Source organism: Lagenorhynchus albirostris, chromosome 1 (assembly GCF_949774975.1).
Source record: "Lagenorhynchus albirostris chromosome 1, mLagAlb1.1, whole genome shotgun sequence".
In the NCBI taxonomy this organism is placed as follows: domain Eukaryota; kingdom Metazoa; phylum Chordata; class Mammalia; order Artiodactyla; family Delphinidae; genus Lagenorhynchus; species Lagenorhynchus albirostris.
The window spans coordinates 40,288,065-40,310,151 of NC_083095.1; the positions used below are offsets into that span (position 1 = coordinate 40,288,065).

The 22,087-nt window shown below is 43.0% G+C and overlaps 1 protein-coding gene across 1 annotated transcript in view; it reads right to left on the reverse strand.

The window, feature by feature from the left end:
* Positions 1-22,087, reverse strand: part of SLC38A6 (solute carrier family 38 member 6) — a 211,651-nt gene that overhangs the window by 66,108 nt on the left and 123,456 nt on the right. Inside the window, exon 16 of the mRNA XM_060141834.1 lies at positions 21,064-21,103. Coding sequence (XP_059997817.1) covers positions 21,086-21,103 — 18 coding nt within the window. The 3' untranslated portion in view covers positions 21,064-21,085. The remainder of the gene's footprint in view (positions 1-21,063; positions 21,104-22,087) is intronic.

A 22,087-nucleotide genomic window follows, 5' to 3' on the forward strand; every position in this document is an offset into this window, starting at 1 on the left:
CTCTGCCATCGATGAGTTGCCTGACCTTCAGGAAGTCACTTTCTGTTCTTTATTTCCTTAAGTGTAATACAAGCATCATAGGAACACCTGACTGATAGGTTATTTTTAAAATTCATTGCAGAATTCATGGAAGACCCAGGTACATAGTAAGCACTCAATAAATGTTTGTTATTTTTAACCATCTCAAAGTACCCAGTGAACAGTTTAGAATAACATGTAGTTTTATTCAACCGTAGACACGGGGTTATTTGTTTAAACGGTGTAATTCTCCTAATAATAATACCTTTCTCATAAAGTTATAGTAAAGATGAAAGGAGTTAATACATGTAAGGTACCTGGTACCTAGTGAGCACTCAATAAATATTACGTGTTTAGACCATCTCAAACTGTATGTGACTAGCTCTAGGATAATATTTGAAGAACACTCAAAAATATTTGTTCTGGTTTTATAAAAGGTGTAGCCCTCGGTCCTTTCTGCCTATTTGGGTCCAAATCCAGGTTTCAGTTCTGATAAATGGCTTATTTTCAACCCTGAGTTCACGAGGTTGTACTTGCAGCAATCACAGACGAATGTTGGTTGTTTATGTTGAAAGAGGAGAGGGGACACACAGAGCAGAAATCTATAGAAAATACACCAATTCCCCTAAGAATCTGCTGGAGCCCGCTCCTCCCAGCTTTTCAGAGCTAGTTTTGCACATTTCTTCCCAGCTCCTCTGCCAGGGACTCCTTGTTCAGGTTGGGAGCCTAAAATTAGTGAGTTTACACCATGCAAATTGGCCCATGCCACAAAATAGAGATTTATCTTCTGGACAGCCACTCGCGAAACATTTACTAGTCCATGCTGCAGGATGGGGCCAGAGACTTTGTTCCCTCTTGTCTGAATGCTGTTTCCAGGGATCCTGCACAGGCTGGGGGCCATCTGCCTCCTCTGCTGCTGGCTTCCCTGTGGGGGGCCTGTAACCATCTGGCCCTCTGCAGAGCTGTGGTCCGCCTGACGGGCTGCCTGCCTTTTCCCCAGGAGAGGAAGAGGCAGGATGACTCTTCCCTTCTTGCCATTCTGTCCCCTCAGTCACCACGAGACTAACACACAAGCTGCAAGGACACAGGCAAATATCTACCCATGCGTTAATACACTTTTAGAAAGAAATTATAGTACAAGAGGGACAAAGGCTGAAGTTGAAGCCAATTTGGACTTTATGGATTCAGAGCCCATCCCCAGAGAGAAAACTTCATCCCCTCCCCTGGGAAAGCTCTACACCTACTCCTACCCATGGAGAGAGGTCTCACTCTCAGAATACTTGCAGTTTGAAGGAATCTCTCCCCAGTCACCTTCAGCAGAGCGGACACGAATGCTTATTGCCACCTCTAAGCGTGGGGGGCAATGGAGACGTGAAATCATATCTGTAATGTCATGGATGAGGGTGGGTGCGAATCCTTGAACTCAGGTTTACTTTGCAACATTCCCACCGGTGAAAGAGATACAGGACTGCCAATTTGAGACTCATTGACCTCTTAAAGTAAGTACCTCTCCAAAAGACAAATATTAACTTTTCTCAGAAACACTACAATCTAAACCAGTGGTTCTCAACTCTGGTTGTACATTAGAATCACAAAACAAACACTGATGCCTGGGCTTCCCCCAGAGTTGGGTTTGGGTCCAGCCATTGTTATTTTTTAAGACTTACCAGGTGAATCTAATGTGCAGACAGATTTGGAAACAACTGGTCTAAAACCACAGAAAAGAATAACAATTTCTTCACCAGCAGGCTTGGCCTAGGTGCAGTGGGCCTCTATCCTTATGTCAAGGTGCTCTCTTGATAACCAGGGCAAAGATGTGGTCTTGATTAAATTCTTTTAATTCAGCAGTCCCCCTGTGATTGCAGTGGGAGGGAGGGGAAGAGAAAGATTACCAGTCCTACCAACATGCAGTTTACTTAGTCATTAATCTTTCTATTTCTCCTAGTGATTCAGACATGAACTCAAACTTTTTAACTGCAAAAAGGTAGCACAGCTGATCAACTTGAGTTTTGCCTCCTTTTTCCAGTCTTTTCTCCCTTTGAGGCCCTACTCATCACAGTTACAAAGAGAACCAGGAGAAAAGAGTGGAAACCCCCCTGAAGATCTGGTTAATTGACAACTTGAATCATTGCCATGGTTACAGTAACTGTCCTTCTCCAGTATGCACCTGCCCTTGGCTGGACAGATGGAAAGTTTACATAACTACTAACACCCATCTCAGAAAATGAAATATCATTGGCCCAAGGCACCCCAAACAGCATTTCCCCATCCTCATTCCACTGACAAGTGCCTCTGGAAATTTCTGTAGCTGTTCATCCCAGACCAGCAGGAATTTCTCCTCCCAAGACCTGGGCCCAGAATTCATTGAGTTCCTCATTGAGTTCAGTGGGGTCTCCAGAAGCCTCCATTCCCTTCCATGACCAGCACAGCCCAGACGCCCCACAGTGAGGCTCCCCGGAAACAGAGAGTTGAGTAAGGTGGGAGAATGGGGTTTGTCCCCAAAAGCCAGAATTAGAGTGGAGATATTCTACCGAAATTGCTCAAAGTGGGAAGAGTCAGATAGCCAAACTGGAACAGTCTGGAGAAAGAACAGAATTTGAAGATGGGAACCCTGAGGTCTAGGAGGATCAGTGGAGCTGAAAATGAGAGCTATTTGCTACATTCACGAATGAGGTCCAGCCACAGTGGGTGCCCTAGCAGAGGGCAGTGGGTTCCTTTCAAAAGGAGCCTTGGGAGCCTGCCCAACATAGACTTGGGCTACTCTCAACAGTCAACAGAATCTCTCATTTCTCTGAAAATTGATTTCATTTCCAGGAAAAAAAATATAAAAACTTCCCTATCAGTGAGACAGTTGAGGTACAAATACTGAAAGCAGATTCATATTTGTGGAGACAAACCCAAGTGTTTTGCTTCCCATGTAAAATTTAAACAAAACACCAAAACAAAAACATTTCTGTTTGGAATGCAGTCTGAGTTCCCTGAATGTTTTGAATCCAGCCCTAAACCTAAAGTATGTTTGGCTAGTTCTTAATTATTAAAATTTAGGGTAAATTTGAGGGAAATTTTATCCGTACATCTCTGATCCATTTGCATTCAACTCACCAAAACAATATTTAAATCCTACTTCAAGAAATCTTTACAGAATCAAAAAACAGGAAGTTCTATTTTACAAGGAGTAAACAAATTTAAACACCAAGCTGTTTTCATTTGGTGGGATTTGCCTAGACCAAAGAGATTAAGTGCATTCTAAACATGGCAAAATACAGCCCTCCTTCCCTACCAGACAGGAGGAAAATTTTAAATATAGGCTTGATTTGCGTACAAAGCTTTGTTCATATCAAACTGGAGTAGAGGCTTGAAAAGCATGAAAAATTTCTGCTCTTTGTGTTGTGGTTTCAATCTCAGTTTCTCATGGGATTCCACGGCGCTGGGCCAGTTTTATCATTTTGCTGGACTCAGGTCTCTTGAGGAAGAGACAGTCCCAGCATATGTCACTCCCATAAAAATATGCTGAAGCATTTTATTCATTGACTACAGTGCCTAAAACTGCAAAAATTTATTTTGTCGTGAATTGTAATGATCATGCAAACTTCCCTGATGCATTTAAAGAGAAAGTATATAAAATCCCTAAATGGTTTTCGATGATAGCTAACTCATTAACTTTTTTTTTTCTTTAGTTGTTCAGCTTTTCCACTGGGAAAGGATAAATAAATGCTGGCATTGCAAATACCAATGAGTGTAAGTTCACTTTTTGATTGACCAGATGACCATAAATTTTTGAATCCTTAGTCTCTTAGAAACTACACGAAATCCAAGCACAAAAACACTAGACTTAAGTTCAAGAGGTAATGAGTAATGACAATATCAGAGGACCAGCCAAAAGGCTGGAAGGAAAGGAAACACAAAGATGAGTATGAAGCAACAGATTCTTTATCGAGGGCAACTTTTTAAAGCTCCAACAATGGGTAGGTTCTATTATAATCAAACCCAATACAGTAGATTGATTTCATTAATTGCTCCAATTCTTTACCTTTGCCTGCATCTACACAATTTGCCATGCAACTTTCCACTTGTCACTCTGATGTGAAGCCCTATCTACACCTAGACCCTTTATTAAAATACCAGCTTTATAGAGTTATAATTTATATACGGTAAAATTCACCCATTTAAAAACGTATAGTCTTATCAGTGTGATTAATATATACAGTTGTATAATCACCACCACAATCAAGATACAGAACATTTCCATCACTCAAAAAGTACTCAGCCCCTGTGCAGTCAATCTCATTTCACCATCTCCAGCCCCAGGCAATGACTAATCTGGTTTCTGTTACTATAGCTTTGCTTCTTCTGGAATTTCATATCTGTCGAATCAGACAGCATGTAGTCTTCCACATCTGGCTTCTTTCACTTAGCATAATGCTTTTGAGATTCACCATGTTGTTGCATGTATCAGTAGTTCATTTCTTTTTGTTCCTAAGGAGTATTCCACTGTAAGGAAATACTGCACCCTGTTTATCCATTCAACAGTTAATCGATATTTGGACTGATTTCGGCTTTCAGCTACCGAAAATGAAGTTTCTATGTACATTCATATACATATCTTTGTGTGGACACGTTTTTATTTTTCTTATGTAAATATCTAAGAGGTGAATTGCGGGGTCATACGATAAGTGCACATTACATTTTATTAAAAACTGACCAATTGTTTTCCAAAGGATTGTACCATTTCACATCTCCCATCGGTAATGGGAGAGAGTTTTTTTGTTTGTTTTTTGTTTTAGAAGATGTTGGGGGTAGGAGTTTAGTAATTTATTTATTTATTTTTGCTGTGTTGGGTCTTCATTTCTGTGCGAGGGCTTTCTCTAGTTGTGGCAAGCGGGGGCCACTCTTCATCGCGGTGCGCGGGCCTCTTACTATCGCAGCCTCTCCCGTTGCGGAGCACAGGCTCCAGACGCGCAGGCTCAGTAGTTGTGGCTCACGGGCCTAGTCGCTCCGCGGCATGTGGGATCCTCCCAGACCAGGGCTCGAACCCGTGTCCCCTGCATTAGCAGGCAGACTCCCAACCACTGCGCCACCAGGGAAGCCCTGGGAGAGAGTTTTTCATTTGCTCCACATCCTCACCAACACGTGGTATTATAAGTATTTTTAATTCCAGTCATTCTAGTGCACATGTAGTGATACCTTATTGTTTTTAGTACACATTTCCCTAAAGATGAATAATGTTGAGCCTTCTTTCATGCTCTTATTTACCATTTGTAAATCTTCTTTGGTGAAGTGTTCAAATCTTTTGTCCATTTGTTTCTCATTTATTACAGAGTTGTAAGAGTTCTTTAAATATCCTTACTACAAATCTCTTAAGATACATTTTACAAATATTTTCTCCCAGTCAGTAACTTGCCTTGTCATTTTCTTGACAGTGTCTTTTGAAGAGCAAAAGTTGATAATTTTGCAGAAGTTCAGTTTACCAATTTTTCTTTTTCAAGATTTTGATTTTTGTATTTTATGTAAGAAATCTTTGCCTAACCCAGTTCAATTTCTTTGTCTGTTTTTTTCTAGAATTTTATACTTTAGCTCTTACGTTTAGGTTTATTATCTACTTAAAATAAATTTTGTATATGATGTGAGATAAGGGTCAACTTTCATTTTATTTCCTTATGGACATCCAGCTGTTTTTTGAAAGGTCTCTCCTTTCTCCATTGAATTACATTGGCACCTTTTTTGAAAAATGATTGACCATGTATGTGTGGGTCTATCTCTAGATTCCTTATTTTGCTCTATAATTCTGTCTATCCTTAGGCCAATACCATACTAAATTATGTAGCTTTATAGTAAATCTTGAAATCAGGTAATGTAATTCCTCCACACTCGTTCTTTTTCAAAATAGTTTTGACAATTCTAGGTCCTTCACATTTTGATTAAAAATTTTTAAATAACTGTCAAGTTCTAAAAAAAAAAATCTGCTGGAATTTTGATTGGGATTATATTGATTCTATATATTAATTTGGGAAGAACTGAAGTTTTAATATTACTGAGTTTTCTGACCAAATATGGTATCTCTCTCCACTAATTTAAATCTTCTTTCATTTCTCTCAACAGTTTTATGTTTCAATGTATGTGTTGCACATATTTTTTAAAATTTATCCCAAAGTATTTCATGTTGTTAGACGCCACTGTAAAAGTCATATTTAAAAATTTCAATTTCCAATTATCTGTGACTAATAAATAAAGACACAATTGATTTTTCATTAATGAATTTGCAGTGCTTCAACCTTGCTAAACTCGCTTATTATTCTTGTAAATCTTTTGGTAGATTCTTTAGGATTTTTCCATGTAGACAATCATGTTGGCTATAAATAAAGACAGTTTTACTTCCTTTTGTCCAATCTCTATGATTCCCATTCCCCTAGAATCTGCATTACAATGTTGAATACAAGTAGTAAGAATGGTAAGAGAGGACATAAGCTCAGGGAAAAATCATTGTGTTTTACCACTAAGTATAATGTTAACTATAGTTTTTTCACACGTGGCTTTTTATCAGGATAAAGAAATTCCCATCTACTCCTAGTTTGCTGAGATTTTATCGTGAATGAGTGTGAATTTTGTCAAACGCTTTATCTGCATGTATGGAGATGATTATTTAATTTCACTTTTTCATTCTGTTAATATAATGAATTGAGGATTTTTTTTTAGTATTAAACGAACATTGCATTCTTGAGATAACCACCACTTGATCATGATGTATTATATACTGATGGATTTTATTTGCCCAAATTCTGCTAAATATTTTGGGGGCTACGTTATGAGGGAAGTTGGTCTTTGTTTTCTTTCCTTGTGATGTCTTTGGTTTTGGTATCAGGGTAGAGTTAGCTTCATAAAGCGAGTTAGGAAGTATTCCCAACTGAATTGTAATAGTTACCCCTTAACCCTTAACATCAGGCTCATCAGTGAAGCCATTGATGCCTGCAGTTTTCTTTGTGAGAAAGATTTTAAGTATAAATTCAATTTCTTTAACAGGTATAGGACTATTCACATTATATTTTTAAAAAGTTCTGGTGGTCTGTGTCTTTCAAAGAATTTATCTTATCTAAATTGTTGCATTTATTGGCACAAAATTATTTACAATATTCCTCTATGATTTTTTTTGGTTTACTGGGGAATAAATGGCATAGAGGAAAACTTGCGCTTTTTAGGTATACTGTTCTATGAATTTTAACAAACTCATGCAGTGATATAACCACCACTACAATCAAGACATAGAACATTTCCATCACCCCCAAAAGTTCCCTCACGCTCCTTTAGAGTCAGTTCCATCCCTCCAGGTCCCTTGCAACCAGTGACCTGATATCCATCTACCCGTCTATAGATGTGCTTTCTCTATACTGTCATATATCTGAAATCATATAATAAATAGCCTTCTGAATCTGCCTTCTTTCAGCTTAGCATGCTCTGTGTGTATCGGTAGTCCATTCCTTCTCATTGCTGAGTAGTATTCCATTGTATGGATGTACCACATTTGATTATATATTCACCAGTCAAAAGAGATTTGGCTTGTTTCCAGCTTTGGCAATTGTGAATAAAGGTACCATAAACATTTTTGCACAGGTTTTTGTGAAGACATATGCTTTCATTTATCTTGGATGAATATCCAGTTTTTCATGTTTTTTGAAGCTTTATTATTAAGTGCAAACACATTTAGGATTATTATGCCTTTGAATAATTTACTCCTGACTCACTAAGAAATGTCATTCTTTGTCTCTGGTATTATTTCTTCTGTTGTGGACCAATATACTGAGTTCACAGAATAGTCTGTTAAAAAAAAAAAAAAATCCCCAGAGGGTTCTGGACGATCTTTCACTCCAAGGAGTGAATTGAGATCAAGGTTACCCTGTTTATCTCAGACTGACGCTACAAAGCAAAGCTTGAATCACCTTCAGGTCAGAGCCTAGCCAAGGAGAAATCCAGTTGGCAAGAAAGCACTGAATTGCCTTGAAATATTTTCAAATATCACAGTCGTGAATCAACTCAAACCAACAGGAAATTAAAATTCATTGAAAACTCCTATGTCAAGACTCACAAACCAGAATGAGTCAAAAATGAGATGATGAAATGTTAGGACTGATTTGTGAGGTTTTGGTTCATGTACTTTTTGGTTACTTCCTGTCTTCCTCTCTCTTCTGTTTTCCTCAGTTGCTTCTAAACTTTTTGCAAATTCAGGTAAATCATGCCTGGCTGTGCCCATGATTTCCACAAACACTGAGGACAGAAAACGGTCCTAATGTCCTTCTGTCATTCCTCCCTCCCTCCTTTATTCTTCTCTTCTCTTGCACCCGCTTTCTTTCCTCCTTGACGTTAAACAATTATTTATCAAGTGCTCACTATACATAAAGTACAGTATGCAGTTGCTCTCAAAATTTTTGATCATGAAGAGGAAACACATTTTTACGTCAAAACCCAGCACCCTCCCCCTCTGTGTGTGTGTGTGTCTCCCCTTCTCCTTCTCCGTCCCTCACCTGATTTGAGGGTGGTACTGTATCTGCTAAGAATAGTGGACATCAGTGCCAGGACTTGAGCCTCCCTGACTCCAATCCAGTTGGTGTGGAGCAGAACACACGTACCGTTTTAAAAAGCTGCCCAGGTGATTTTAACATGGAGTCAGGGTTGAGAGGCACTCAACTTAAGAGTGTTCAAGGACTTTGTATCTCCTTTCTTGGGAAACTGAGGTTAAACTATTGAAGGAATTGGTCCCAAGTCACCCAGTGAGCCAAGACTAGAGCCCCGATATTCTGTGTGTATCCACACCCCACTTCTACCTGCCTAAAGAGGCTGAATACACGGGCAGCTCAGTGCCCTCTCGCTCGCGTGGCCGGAGAACGCCTGTCTTCTCTTTCGCTATAGTCTTTAGGCACCGTATCTACCAGTCATATCTCTGCTCTTACTCGTTCTTCATGTTTATACTAACAGGAGCTCACTAATAGCTGGGAAACAACTTTAAAAAGACCCTGGCTTTTTCAACTAATCGGCATTAATCACTACCTCTGGTTAAACTGGCTGAGACAAAACCCAGAGCCGGGCTTGTTCTTTTTGTAATTGGTGAGACTCCATGAGGAAGTGCAGGCAATGTGACGTCCAGGCCTGTTCCCCGTGGGGTAGAACCTGGCCGAGAGCAGAGAGGAGATGAGAACACACACATCTCCCTCTGCTGATGTCCAATGACAGGGCCAGCCTGCTGACAGCTGATGTGTCTGGTTCAGACATTGGAGCTCAGGCTGGGGTTTAGATTCCCTGGAACAATCCACGCATAAGGAAAGGAAAACACAAACGTGATTTTCTTTGACACTTTCCCCCAAGTTCCTTTTCCATTATTATTGTTAGAAATTCCAGAAAGAAACACACCGAATTAAGCATTACATACATTCTTCTCTGGAAGAGAACAGGGTGTGTGGGTTTGGGATTTATGAATAAAGTTCTTGTGTACCAAGTTACTTGGTAACCCAGGGAAAGCCAAAGGAACTCCATGCCTCGCTTCTCTAGCTATAAAATGCGGTCAACACGTTGACTTCAAAGGCCAGGCTACTCACTCTAGCCTTGCTTGAATTGTCCGGATTGGATGTTGGGATGGTCGAAAAAGGAAGAAGAAGCTGAAGTGAGCTGGAATGCCAGGCAGGGTCCCGGCAGGAGGCAGATGGTACACTCACAAGGGGTGATGGAAGAGAGTTTATGAGAGGACAATTGGCGGGTGTGTGGGTCAACAACCTTCAAGGGATGATGAAGCACTCGGGGGCTACGAGGACAGTGCCTTCCCATCCTCAGGCCTGAAAGGACAAGGAGAGGAAGTAGTGCCCGGGAGTCTGGGGAGGCCTGTCACCGTAGGAGCTGAGGTCTTCAGTGGAGGGATGTAGCCACCTCCAACCCACAGCCCAGCAGGGAGGAATGGGGGAGTACACACCCCAGCCTCACTCTCCCCCACGCCGTGATCTCCCACTGTGCTTCCCTTTGGCTGAACCCAGCAGGAAATGAGGGCAAAGGAGCCCAGCTGATGCAATCCATACAGGCCAGCTTCCCAGGACACAGAGCAGGGTGGACAGGGGGAGAGTGGATCCAAGGGGCAAACGGAGAACATTTAGCAGAGCTGGACAAACAGCCTCCGAGTCCGCCCAAAAAAGAACAAACTCCAAAATACACATCTACTCTATACATACCTCCTTCAATATTGTATCATGACGCGTGACTGTTAAACAGGACTACGTACGCAGAAGCACATGATCAACCATAAAGACCTTCCCGTATTATTATCATTATCATGATTGTTCAAAGGGGGCTTAGAAACCCCTTAGTCATTGGATGTCAGGGGCTGAGCAAATACAACAATTTAGCAACTGTTAGATACAGAGGTTGTTATCAGGCTTCATCCAGCCCTGCTCTGCTGCATCTGGCCCCCCTCTGTAACACCAAGTGGCCCCGCTGGAAATTCCAACAGCGTAAGCTACAGTCACTCTGCCTGCCCGCTGTTGATTTTCCTCTCTCCTCAACTCCCGCAGGGTGGAATGTCAGCTGAGTGGCAGGGAGCCTGCTCACCAAGGGGTTGGATGATTGCTTTGGAAACCCATCCCTCTACTGGAATTTAATAAAAACCACCCATCAAACGCAGGGTGGGGGTGTTGGCTCTTTAAACGATGCTTTGCTTTAAGGAAAAAAATATTAATCTGTGCCAGTAAAAGAAAGAGGAGAAAGAATCTAGTTATTCAAAGAAGGAAGAAAAAATGTTTTTAATTTAGAACTTTACTAATTTCATTCCCCTGCTCAAAACTCTTTGATGGCTATCATTGCTGAGGGAATAAATTTCAAATGCTTTAGCCTGAGCTCTGCCCTCAGCTTTTTCTACCCAAACACTCATTACTCTCCTTCAATTATGTTTCTTCCATCAAGGTGATTGACTCAGAGAACATTTTCTGGGCCATTCCAGGTGTGTTCCCACACACAGCTTTTCCACGCTTCAGACCAGCGGTTCTCAACCTAGGACAATTTGCCTCTTAGGGGACATTCGGTAATATCTGGAGATCTTTTTGGTTGTCACAAGTGGGGAGGGGAGGGTTCTACTAGTATCAAGTTGGTAGAGTCCAAGGAAATTGCTAAACATCCTACAATGCACAGGACAGCTTCCCACAACAAAGAGTGGTACAGCCCCAGATGTCAGTAGTGCTGAGGTTGGGAAACCGTGCTCAGGACCATGTCTGATGTCCTCCCATGCCCCACATCAAAATACTGCCCATTCATCAATGTCTGGACCTGCACTGTCCAACAGTGTAGCCACTTGTCACATGTGGCTACTGAACCCTGGGAATGTGACTAGTCCAAACTCAGATGTATTGTGTCAAATACTCATCAGCTTTCGAAGAACGAAAAAAGGAACGTTAAATGTTTCGTTAATAATTTTCATATTGATTACACGTTGAAATGATAATATTTTTGGATCTTCTGGGTTAAAAAATATACATTATTAATTTTACCTGTTTAATTTTGCTTTATTGATGTGGCTACTAGAAAATGTTAAATTTATGTGACTGAATATTATTTCTACTAGACCAGGGATTGGCAAACACTTTGTGTAAAGGGCTGGATAGAAATACTTTAGTCTTTGGAGACCACATATGGTCTGCCATGTACTTTCTCCTTCTGCTTGTCCTCCTACAGCTCCTCTTCCTCCTTCTCCAACCTTTCAAAACTATAAAAACCATTCTTAGCTCGGGGCTATATAAACAGGGCTTGGCCCTAGATTGAGCCTGTGGGCCACAGCTGGTAGACCCGTGGGGATCAATGAGCTACAGAAGCAGTCTTTCCCTCCTTCTCTTTCACAATGAACTTGGACTTCTCCACCTCATTCCTCCTATAATTCTGGTGTCTGCATCTCAGTCTTTTCTAAATCCACGGGTTCCTACAGAGCTGACACCATCTTTCCCAAACACAGATCTTCCAGAGAGACTGGCAGGATGCCTCACCCCAAACATGGTCGGAAGAGGGAGGCAGCTGAGCTGTGGCCAGTTCCAAAGATCTCCGTGACCTTCCATTTTCCTTTGCTCTACCTGGAGCTAGTGGTAGAACCTAACTCAGAGTGAGTGTGAGGACTGATGGAATGACAGACAAACAGAACCCTCAGAACTTCGCGTGAACACAGCTGTGCTTCTCATTGTTGCTCTTATTTTTATGAGTAATTACTGTAATTATTAAAAATTAACCATTTATTGAGTTCTAGAGATGAGACAAATGTGAAAATGATTCCCGTTATTCTTCTTGTTGCTACAATTATGTGTTTAAAACCCAATTGTTTGTGAATTGAATTATAAACTCTATAGATTTATGGTCTACTGCTTCTAAAAAGCTGATTGTTTTTCCAGGGAGTTACACACACGCATGAATGTGTATATGTTGGCAGCTCAGAATTAACAGAGTATTTTTTTAGGTTCTGAATTCCTCTCAAATGGGAACGAAGTGTTCTCCTGACCCTTCCTACACTCCATATTACTGTCGACATCTGCAACTAATTGATGATCTATAAGTCAAAACTGTGACCAATGCAAAAAACCTTTAGCCAAGCCTGCCTGGGTTTGGCTGACCCCTCCTAATGTATTTCAGATTAAGACTAAAACCAGCCACCTTTTAACTGTTCAACTGAGGACTGAACAGTAGCAGTGAATATTTATCAAACATCAAATAATCACCTGATCAGATAACATGCTTACCAGTGAAAATCTAATTTAGAGCATTTTTAAAATTTCATCTGAATTTTTAAAACCCAGACCTTTTTGAAAGGTACATAGAAATATATTGTCAGCATGCAATTTGATGGATTAAAGTCACCCTTTAAGCCAAAAAATCAAATTATGACCATCTGCATGTCTTTGTAGTAAAGGAATGACACTTTAAGAAGCAACAGGAAGGGGCAACATAGTATTTTTGGTAAAGAATTTGGGCCCTGAAATCAACAGACCTGAGTTTGTGTCCCGGTTCTGGCATTTTCTAGCTGGGTGATGCTGGGCAGGTTACTCAACCTCCCTGAGCCTCTGTCCTCATCTGTGAAAGAGGCACAATAGAAGCTTCCTTAGGGGAATCCTTTTGAGGATTAAACGTGATATATTTAAAGGGAAGTATCTATTTAAATGGCAAACTATGCGTTTCAAACATTAGGAACGAAAAGGCTACAAAATGCACCATCTGAACAAGTAAGAATATCTTTTTAAAATTTAATTATATAAAGGTAATGGACTTGATAGACTATTTGTATGTTTACTAACTGGCCTACCCTGTGCTCTTTAGGAGAAGGGTTCAACAAATCTCTCTTCTACTCACATTGGCACCAACTACATAGAGTTGCCCATTTGAGAAGCAGCTTGGTGCAGTCAACAACCACATTCCGACTGAGGGCTCCTACAGAGCCACTTGCTTTCTTGGCCCAGCATCTTAGTTCTGGGGCCAGTCATCCCAGCTGCCACTCATGGCCACCTGTTGCCAAATTTCAGTTTCATTCTCTCTGGAAAATGATGGCTTATCTCTTTGAGATTTCCCCAGGGCAGAGCCAGCCTTTTCCGTCATACCAGCCTCACGTACTCTCCAAATTTGGTAAAAAACTACTCAGCTATTTCCACGAGATGTGGTAAAGTCAAACAAAGAAACAGAAACTTCATTCTAAAATAAAATTTTGTTCATTTTTGATCGATATAATGCAAAAGCAGACTTGAAATGATGGATATTTATGTATTTCTAAAGTATTCATAGCTTGAGAATGATGAGGAAACTTCAGGTTTTTTTCATGGTCATCTCCTGCATGTCTTAGGCTCTGGGACAGGCATCTGTCTAACTGTAGACATTGCCTTCCACCTGAGCTGCTACTTCTTAGCATTGGACTTCTAGTCTATGAAACGAGGCGGCCTGACAGCCTGACGTCTCTGCAGATGCGGGATCCCCAGAGGCAAGGATGCAGGCACCGTGGCCATATTCTCTTCAAAGCGACGAGCTCCAGGGCCGGAATGTTGGCGTGCATCAGCCGTCCTCCATCTGTGGGGTTCTGAACTAATTCAGAGTATAGGTAAGTGCACCAACCACAGGTCCACATCCAGGCCTCCAGGCCCCTCTGGCAGCTGCACCACCTCCAACTGAGGCCACCAAGGAGCCCTGAACATGATCCTCTGAGGCCACACTTTGGAGGAAAGTTGTCCTCCTACACCTGAAGTCACTGACGGGCTGGGCCAGCCCCTCTTCTGTGATCAGGGCAGGATGCGTCCCTGGGGCAGTCGAGTATCACCGGTGACCAGCACCCTCACCCCTCCGCCAGCCCCAGCGCGGCCTGCAGCAGGGGCGGGAAACACAGCTATTGACCAAGTGCCTCCAAGGTGTTTAGGCAAGGGGCTCGCGATTTGCGTATATCATCTCATTTAATCCACAACAAGAGAATCCTTGGAACTAGGCATTTTTCTCCCTATTTAACAGCTGGGGAAGTCGAAGTTCAAGAAGGTTAAACCATTTGCCTGCACTGGTCCTGCAGATCATAAGTGGCTGAGTCCACCCCAAGGTTGACCAGTACATTCATACTCGGACGGCTACAACAGGCCAGGGCAAGGGGGGAGGGCTCTCAAAACTGTCCCCTGATGGCTGCCAGTGGCAGGGTCCCCGTGACTGGGTCTTTGTTCCAATGTGGGATGCACACACGCACGCACACACTGTAGGGTGTCAGAGTAATATGGCTGTGAGGTTCTGCTCTGAGCTTCCTAACTCAGAGCGCTGGAGTCCTGGGCTTGGCTTGAACTCCTTCTGAGCTGAGAGCTGGCCAGGCCTCAGAAACACAGGGCCGTCCATCACTCAAGTCTCAGGTTTGCTCCTTGGAGAGCCGGAGTTGACCACAACTGCCTTGGCACCGTTCCACTGCGAGCGAGTCACAAAACTGGCATTTAAGTCCGGAGCGGAAAAAACACCCCAAGCTTGTTCGTTTTTTTCTGACAGGTGCTGGAGCCCACGAAAGGTCAGATTCCAGCTCGCAGTCACATCCTGGCTTAGCCGGCTCCAGGCACACAAAGGCCTGTCTGTCTCACCCAAGCGCGGGGAGTGGGGACCCAGGCCAAGGGCTTAACATGGCTGCCTGATGGCCCTCGCCTGTTGATCCGGCCCTTCACGGGCATGGGCCTAAATGAAGCATTGGGAAGCCCAGCTGCCGAGGACGTGTGAAGCAGGAGGAATGAAGAAGAATGCAGGCTTTTTTCTGATTTGTAATTGCAAGAGATATGAACCCCCCGGCAGCCCATGAATCCATAGCTCGCATCCAGCCCGCTGCGGATCATTTGTAAAAGCCCTGGGACGCTGCTATTTTAAGTTCAAAGCCTTGTGGGGCCGCAAAATGGAGTGAGAGCTATCCCTCCAAGCCCAGCAAGGACGTTGGGAAATGAAGGAGTTTGTTCTCTTCCTTGCGGACGCACCAGGGATCGCTCGGCACTGCGCTGTTATTGGAACAGAGGGTGTGTGTTTAAATGCACGTAGCCTCGCGCTTTCAACCAGGAACATTTGTTTTTGCAGCCTTTATGAAAACATCTCCCAACGGACAATGGCTCCAAGGACCCACAGTCCTGGATTTTAAGTTCCTCGTCAGCAGCTGTAGGCCAAGGTTCTTTCGCACGTCTAACTTCTTCAAAAGATGGTCACTTTACCAACTCTCCAGGCTTCTCTAGTCATGCGATTCCTTCCCCTCTCCCCCCACAACCTTCCCCATAACTTTACGCCAAACTGTGATGCTGACAGGAAGCCAGAAGTCAGAGTGGCTACTGCACACCACCCCTGCAAAGGAACCTGGAAAATCTTGATCTTATAAGAACTTCGTTTGAAAGCTCCTGTCAAATAGCACGTTCCTGGTACCAATAAAATTCTTTTAACCAAGAAAAAAGAGAATAAACCTGCGTATGGAATAAAAACCAGTTGTTTTGGGATAATTTTTCCCTCCTGGTTGAGAGAATCTCATCCTATCAAGAAACCTTCTCAGTAAAATAAGATGAAGGCTAGGAACTGGGGCCTTGCCTCTTGTCCTAACTGTGTCACAGAGTTATTCTGGGGCAAAATGTGTTCATACTCAAAAACGGGGAGCCCCAGCTTTCAAATGGGGTGAACAGCAAGACACTAACTCCAGATCTCTTCCTTTGTCCAACCCTCCTCCCCACGTGTCCTTAATATCCCCCAAAGCCCTGTCCCTGCCACACTCGGTTAGTAAGCTTCCATCCCATACACTCAACCAACAGTTTGACTCAAAGAACGTCTGCTAGTAGCCTCTGTGAAAAGCTGAGGTGTCCTTGGGGCCTGCCCCACAGCCACTCTGTAACTGAGTCTCCCCATCTCTCATTGGGGAACAGAAATACTTACAACCCTAATAAGCTTATTGATGGTCACACCTACTATGTGCACACACTGTGCTAAGCTCTTTTCTGGCATGGTCACATGATTTCCCCACCACTCTATGAAGTAGGTATGATTCATCCCATTTTGTAGAAAAAGAGACTGAGGCTCAGAGAGGCCCCCTGACATGGTGGAACCAGCGTACAAACCCACATAAAGCTGACACAAAAGATTGTGCTCTTAGCTACCACGCTGCAATGCCTCTCGTCCTAACTATAGCTCTTAAGAATAAATGATCCCCAGTAATCTTTTCAGAGAATAGTAGAAAATACTTTGGTCAAAATAATTATCAATTACTGGGCTCTCCGTGCATGCTGGGCACGGCTAGGAGCTTTGTGTAAATGTCTTATAACATTCCTGCAGGGTAGCTGACATGTCCCCTGTTTGATATGTCAATGGCTTGATGGACATGAGAGACAGGGCAAAACCCTGAGCTTGATCCTAGAGTAAGAGGGCCTTAGCAATGTAGCTGGACTGCGTACAGTATAAATCTGGCAGCATTCAAACGACTTACGGCTCCGTCGCTGTTATTTATTATTATCAGAAATAATAACTGGCATTTATTGAGATGGAATGCCACATGTTTTAGGGTTCCCTTCCTGGTGGGTTTGTGTTCCCACTTTGGGGATGTCAGCATTCCAAAACTGTGATTCCCCAGACCGCCTGGGGCTCCACACTTACATGTGTGCGTGTGTGGGTGCCTGAATGTTTGCGCACACACCTGCTATGTGTGTCTGTCACACTGCAGGGAGCTTTTCCTCATTTAAACAGCCAATTAAAACCCACTTTGGCACTTAACCCACGTCACTGCTTCTCGGCACTCAGCTGCCTTCCCAGCAGGCCTTTAATTTGATAAAGAGCTTCTAATAATGACTAACAGAGGCCCAGTAAGTTAATTAAACCTTGTCCTTTATTTTGCTTTCAAGGTGTGCCCTCCTTGTAAAAGGCCCAGGGTCTGTGCTTGCAAATGACTTTAGACAATGTTCCATGCTTCAATGAGAAAAGTATGTCTGTCATGTCCTGGCAAGTTACACTTAAAGTCTCAATTTCAGCATCATGTCAGGCTTTCACAGAGGCCAGAAGCAGATGGAAAAAACCTCTGCACCCAGTTGTATGGAAGCCAGAGTTAGCAATGGAAGATGCATTTCCTCTGAGAGTATAATGCTGAAAGATGACCTGGCTGTCATATCAAACTCCATTTATCCCATTTCTTTAAAGTAATCTGAGAGTCCAGATGGGTTGTATAAACAGAAGAGGAGGTTCCTGGGAGTTCGCTAGCTTAATGAAGCCCGTATGTTTGACTCATGTAATAAGTATTTAATCATGCTGATGAAATTCATTTAAACCTCAGCCACACACGCTGTTGCCGAAGCCCTGATAATGCCCTACATCACTCGTGCTAGCAGTGCTGGAGCAAGATAGGTGAGACAGAAAGTTGGTGACATTTCGCAAGTAAATGGGCTTTGGAGGGTAGTGCAGGGGAGAGATAACGAGCCATGAGAGGCTGACTTGGAGCTCCAGGGCCTCTGAGTCCTTGAAGTTCTGCTCTGCATTCACCCCTGGTGAGGTGCTAAAGGCTGAGTAATAATTCACATGCCCTCTCTGCTAAATTTCTGAGTGGTCAGTGCAGAGAAGATACATCAGTTTGGAAGCTTTCTGCTGCTAGTAACAGAAACCCCAGACCAAAGAGAATCAACAACCTGGAATTTTTTGGAATGTGTATAACTAGAAGGCCTGATACACAGTGCTGTCAGATCTAGTTAATTCAGCAGTTTGATCACATCACCAAGGACCTGAGTCCTTTCCCATTTCTGGTCTGCAATCCATGATGTCAGCTGTCCTCAGGTCAGCTGCCTTCACAACCACAAGATGCCTGTCAGTACTGCACTGCAGTGGAATATGAATTACTACAGTGGAATAAGAGAAACCATCTCTTCCTTTATTGGTAAAGAAAACTTTCCTTAAAGTGCCCAGTCCCATCCCAGAATATTTTTCGGCCACAAGCCAATTACTACAGAGGGATGGAATCACCATGATGGACTTTGACCACTGGTCCCTGAGTGGCAATAGGGTAGCTCATACTAGCTTGCGAGAGCTGACAGCACACCCCTCCATTTGGTGACCTCCTGTTGGTAGCCTGAGACTGGCCGTGGTGGGCATATTTACGCCACAGGGATTGGCAAACACTACACACAGGGCTTTTTTTCCCCTAAAGAGCCGTCCTGAAGATAAACATCCAGCAAAAGAGATAAACTGCAAAAGGGTGCCCATCCTGAAGGCCGAATGCCAGAACAAAACTGGGGTTCTTTTAGCTACAAAGAGAAATAAGGAGGTGGACTCAGAATAAGGATCAACAACATCTGTGTGAGAAGGGCTCAGCTGCTCACTCATTCTCTTCGGAAAACACAGCACTGGGGGTCTGAGTAAGATTAAAACAACTCATGAATAGGAGACCCTATTTAAAAGAAAGTGACTTCTAAAATATCCTAAAAGAACCTGCCCAGGTAGGAAGCACTTGTTTTGTCAGTTGGCCTCATTTTCCTGCAGAAATTGAAAAGCTTCTCTAGGAAAGCTCTTGGTTTCCTTTTAGCTAAAATGGTTCCCTACACTTTATGTATTTCACAATCACCTAGGAGAATCTGCTACAACTGCAGGTTCCTGGGCGTTCTCCCTGGTAATCTGGTTCAGTGGGTCTGGTGTGGGGACCAGGAAGCTGCACCTTGAACAGCATTCTCCTCCGCCCCTCAGTGATTCTAATGCAAGTTGTCTGAAAAGCATTTTCACGGAAAAAAAAAAAATCTTCCCCGTGATGATCTAACTCAGAGTTTGGCAAACTGCAGCCCAAAAGCTGAGAAGGGTTTTTATAGTCTTAAATGATTTATAAAAATCAAAAGAAGGATAATACTGTTTTGTGATGTTAAAATAATGTGAAATTCACATTTCAGTGTCCACAGTAAAAGTTTATTGGAACACAGCACCCATTAGTTTATGTGGTGTCTGTGGCTGCCCTCACGCCATAAAGGCAGCGCTGAGCAGTAATGACAGAGGTGGTATGGCCCACAAAGCCTAAAATATCTACTGTCTGGCCCTTTACAGGTAAAAGTTTGCCAACCCCTGGTCTAATACATTCCACTCAATGAAGAACCAATGGAATGGGAAAGACTATCAATTCCCTAGCAGAAGGGGTCCCAGCTGGTCAAGTATGAGCCACTGGACATGTCAGAGCCTTGCGGCCTCGGAGTCAGCCTGCAGCCCCATTTCCTCTGGCTCAAGCACAGCTAACAATGCCAGGTGTCTTTCCCTTTGACTGTTAATAAGCCCTAGATGGTGTGGAAAGCAAGTAATGGTGTCTTTGTTGGTAATATGCTCCACCTCATGCAAAACCAGTAACCATCACGGCATTACCCACGGGGCTTCTCCTCTACACACCATTCATTGTGCTTTCTCCTCTACCCGACCATTGTGGTCGGGTCAGTAGGGAATGGATTCAAACACATACTATGATTGGTCTCTGTTCTCCTGGAGCTTACACTTTAGCTGGGAAGAAAATACAGAGAACCTCCAGGCAGGGCAAAAACAGCAGTGGTTCCATTTCAAGCTATAGGGTTTTTCTCAAGCAAAATCAGACATGTGTTCACCCATTAGCCATCCTAGCTCAGGTCCCTATGAAGTCAGTGTTGTCCATGAGAGAGGGGCTCACAGAGGAGAGCTTCCAGGACTGCAGCCCTTGACTAGGGATTTTAGAAAGTTCCATTCCAAGAGTATTTGTTGACAGAGTGTCTCTGATGAGTAGGGCACAGAAAGTGAACTCAAGGGAGAAGGGAATTCAGAAGAGGGAGCGGAACAGGGATCAAGGAAGGAGGCACAGCGAAGGCAATATCTGAGAAGATCTTAAAGGGCACGACATAACAGCCTCAGGCAAAGGATGAAGAAGCAAGAAAGCATAGGATGGGTGAAAAGAATCATGCATCTCCTGGTGGGGTCGCACTAGGGTGGTGAGGCTGAGAAGGTAGGTCCAGTCGTAGTAGGCCCTGAATGCCAGAGTCAGAAATGGGCACTTAACTCCACAGAAAGGAGGAACAAATATATGAACAAATATATGTATATAACATATACAGAAAGGGGCACAAATCACAGGTGAAATTTTCCAAAAGTGAACGCGTCCAGATAACCGGCACTTCTGTTCCCCAGAACACCCCAACCCGTGGGGAGTCCCCTCACCCTGGTACATAATTAACAATAACAATGATCATTATGACTTACATCATATAGAAAGTTATGATTTGCAAATCATATTTCCATGCATTAAGTCTCCAACATCATGTGCTAGGTATTATTATTGTCCTTGTTTTACAAAGACGTAAAGCAATAAGATCGCATGAGTATCATGTAGAAGAATTTGGACTCTACCTACCCTTTGTATCCTCACCCCATTCATGGTGCAGTCATTAAAATGATGTTGTAGATATTGATTTACTCATAGAGAAATATGGTCAAAATATATTATGGAGTTTAATAGCCTTCCCCAAAGGGGAAGGGGAGGAGGAATAAATTAGGAGTATGGGATTAACAGATACACACTACTATATATAAAATAGATAAACAACAAGGACTTACTGTATGGCACAGGGAACCATATTCAATATCTTGTAATAACCTATAATGGAAAAGAATCAAAAAAAGGAAAAAATATATTTAATATATATATGTATAACCAAATCACTTTGCTGTATGCCTGAAATACTGTAAATCAACTATACTTCAATTATTTAAAACATAGGCTAAGAAGAACCATATATCACTTATGGGAAAATATCATGGGGCAGTAGAATATTCTAGAGTCAGATCATCTGTGCTCAAACCCCACCTCTGACACTTCCTGGCTATGTGACTGCTACGAACTGAATATTTGTGTCCCAAATATTGTGCCTCAGGTTCAGATGTTGAGGCCCTAATCCTCAGTGCAATACTATTTGGAGGTGAGGACTTTGGCAAGTAATTAGGGTTAGAGGAGGTCATGAGGGTGGGGGCCTCATGAGGAGATTAATGCCCTTACAAAGCAAGAAAGAGACATGAGCTCTCTACCCGCCTCCCCCTCTCCGTCTCCGTCTCCGTCTCCGTCTCCGTCTCCCTCTCCCTGCCATGTGAGGATATAGTAAGAAGGGAGTCATCTGCAAACTAGGAAGTAGGCTCTCACCAGACACCACATCTACCAGCACCTTAATCTCGGACTTCCCAACCTCCAGAACTGTAAGAAATGAATGTTTATTGCTTAAGCCGTTCAGTGTATGGTGTTTTGTTATAGCAGCTCAAGCAGACTAAGACAGTGACCTTGGGCGAGTCATGTAATTTCTGGAAGCCTCACTTTTCCCATCTGCAAAATGAGTATAATAAAAATATGTGCTTCACGTGGCTACCATGAGGACTCAATGAGAAAACCTGTGTGTGGCAGGCAGAATAATGGTGCCCCAAAGCTGTCCGTGTCCTTGGGAGTCTACTGTCAAGGCTTCGTCCCAGCCAAGTAAGTCCAGGAGGGGCTGAGAGGTGTGTTCTGAGCCCCCCAGGAGCAGAAGAAACCATAGCAGCTGGCGGCTGCCTTAGAATCATCCTGGGTATTGGAGGGGTAGGTGGTATTTCTGCT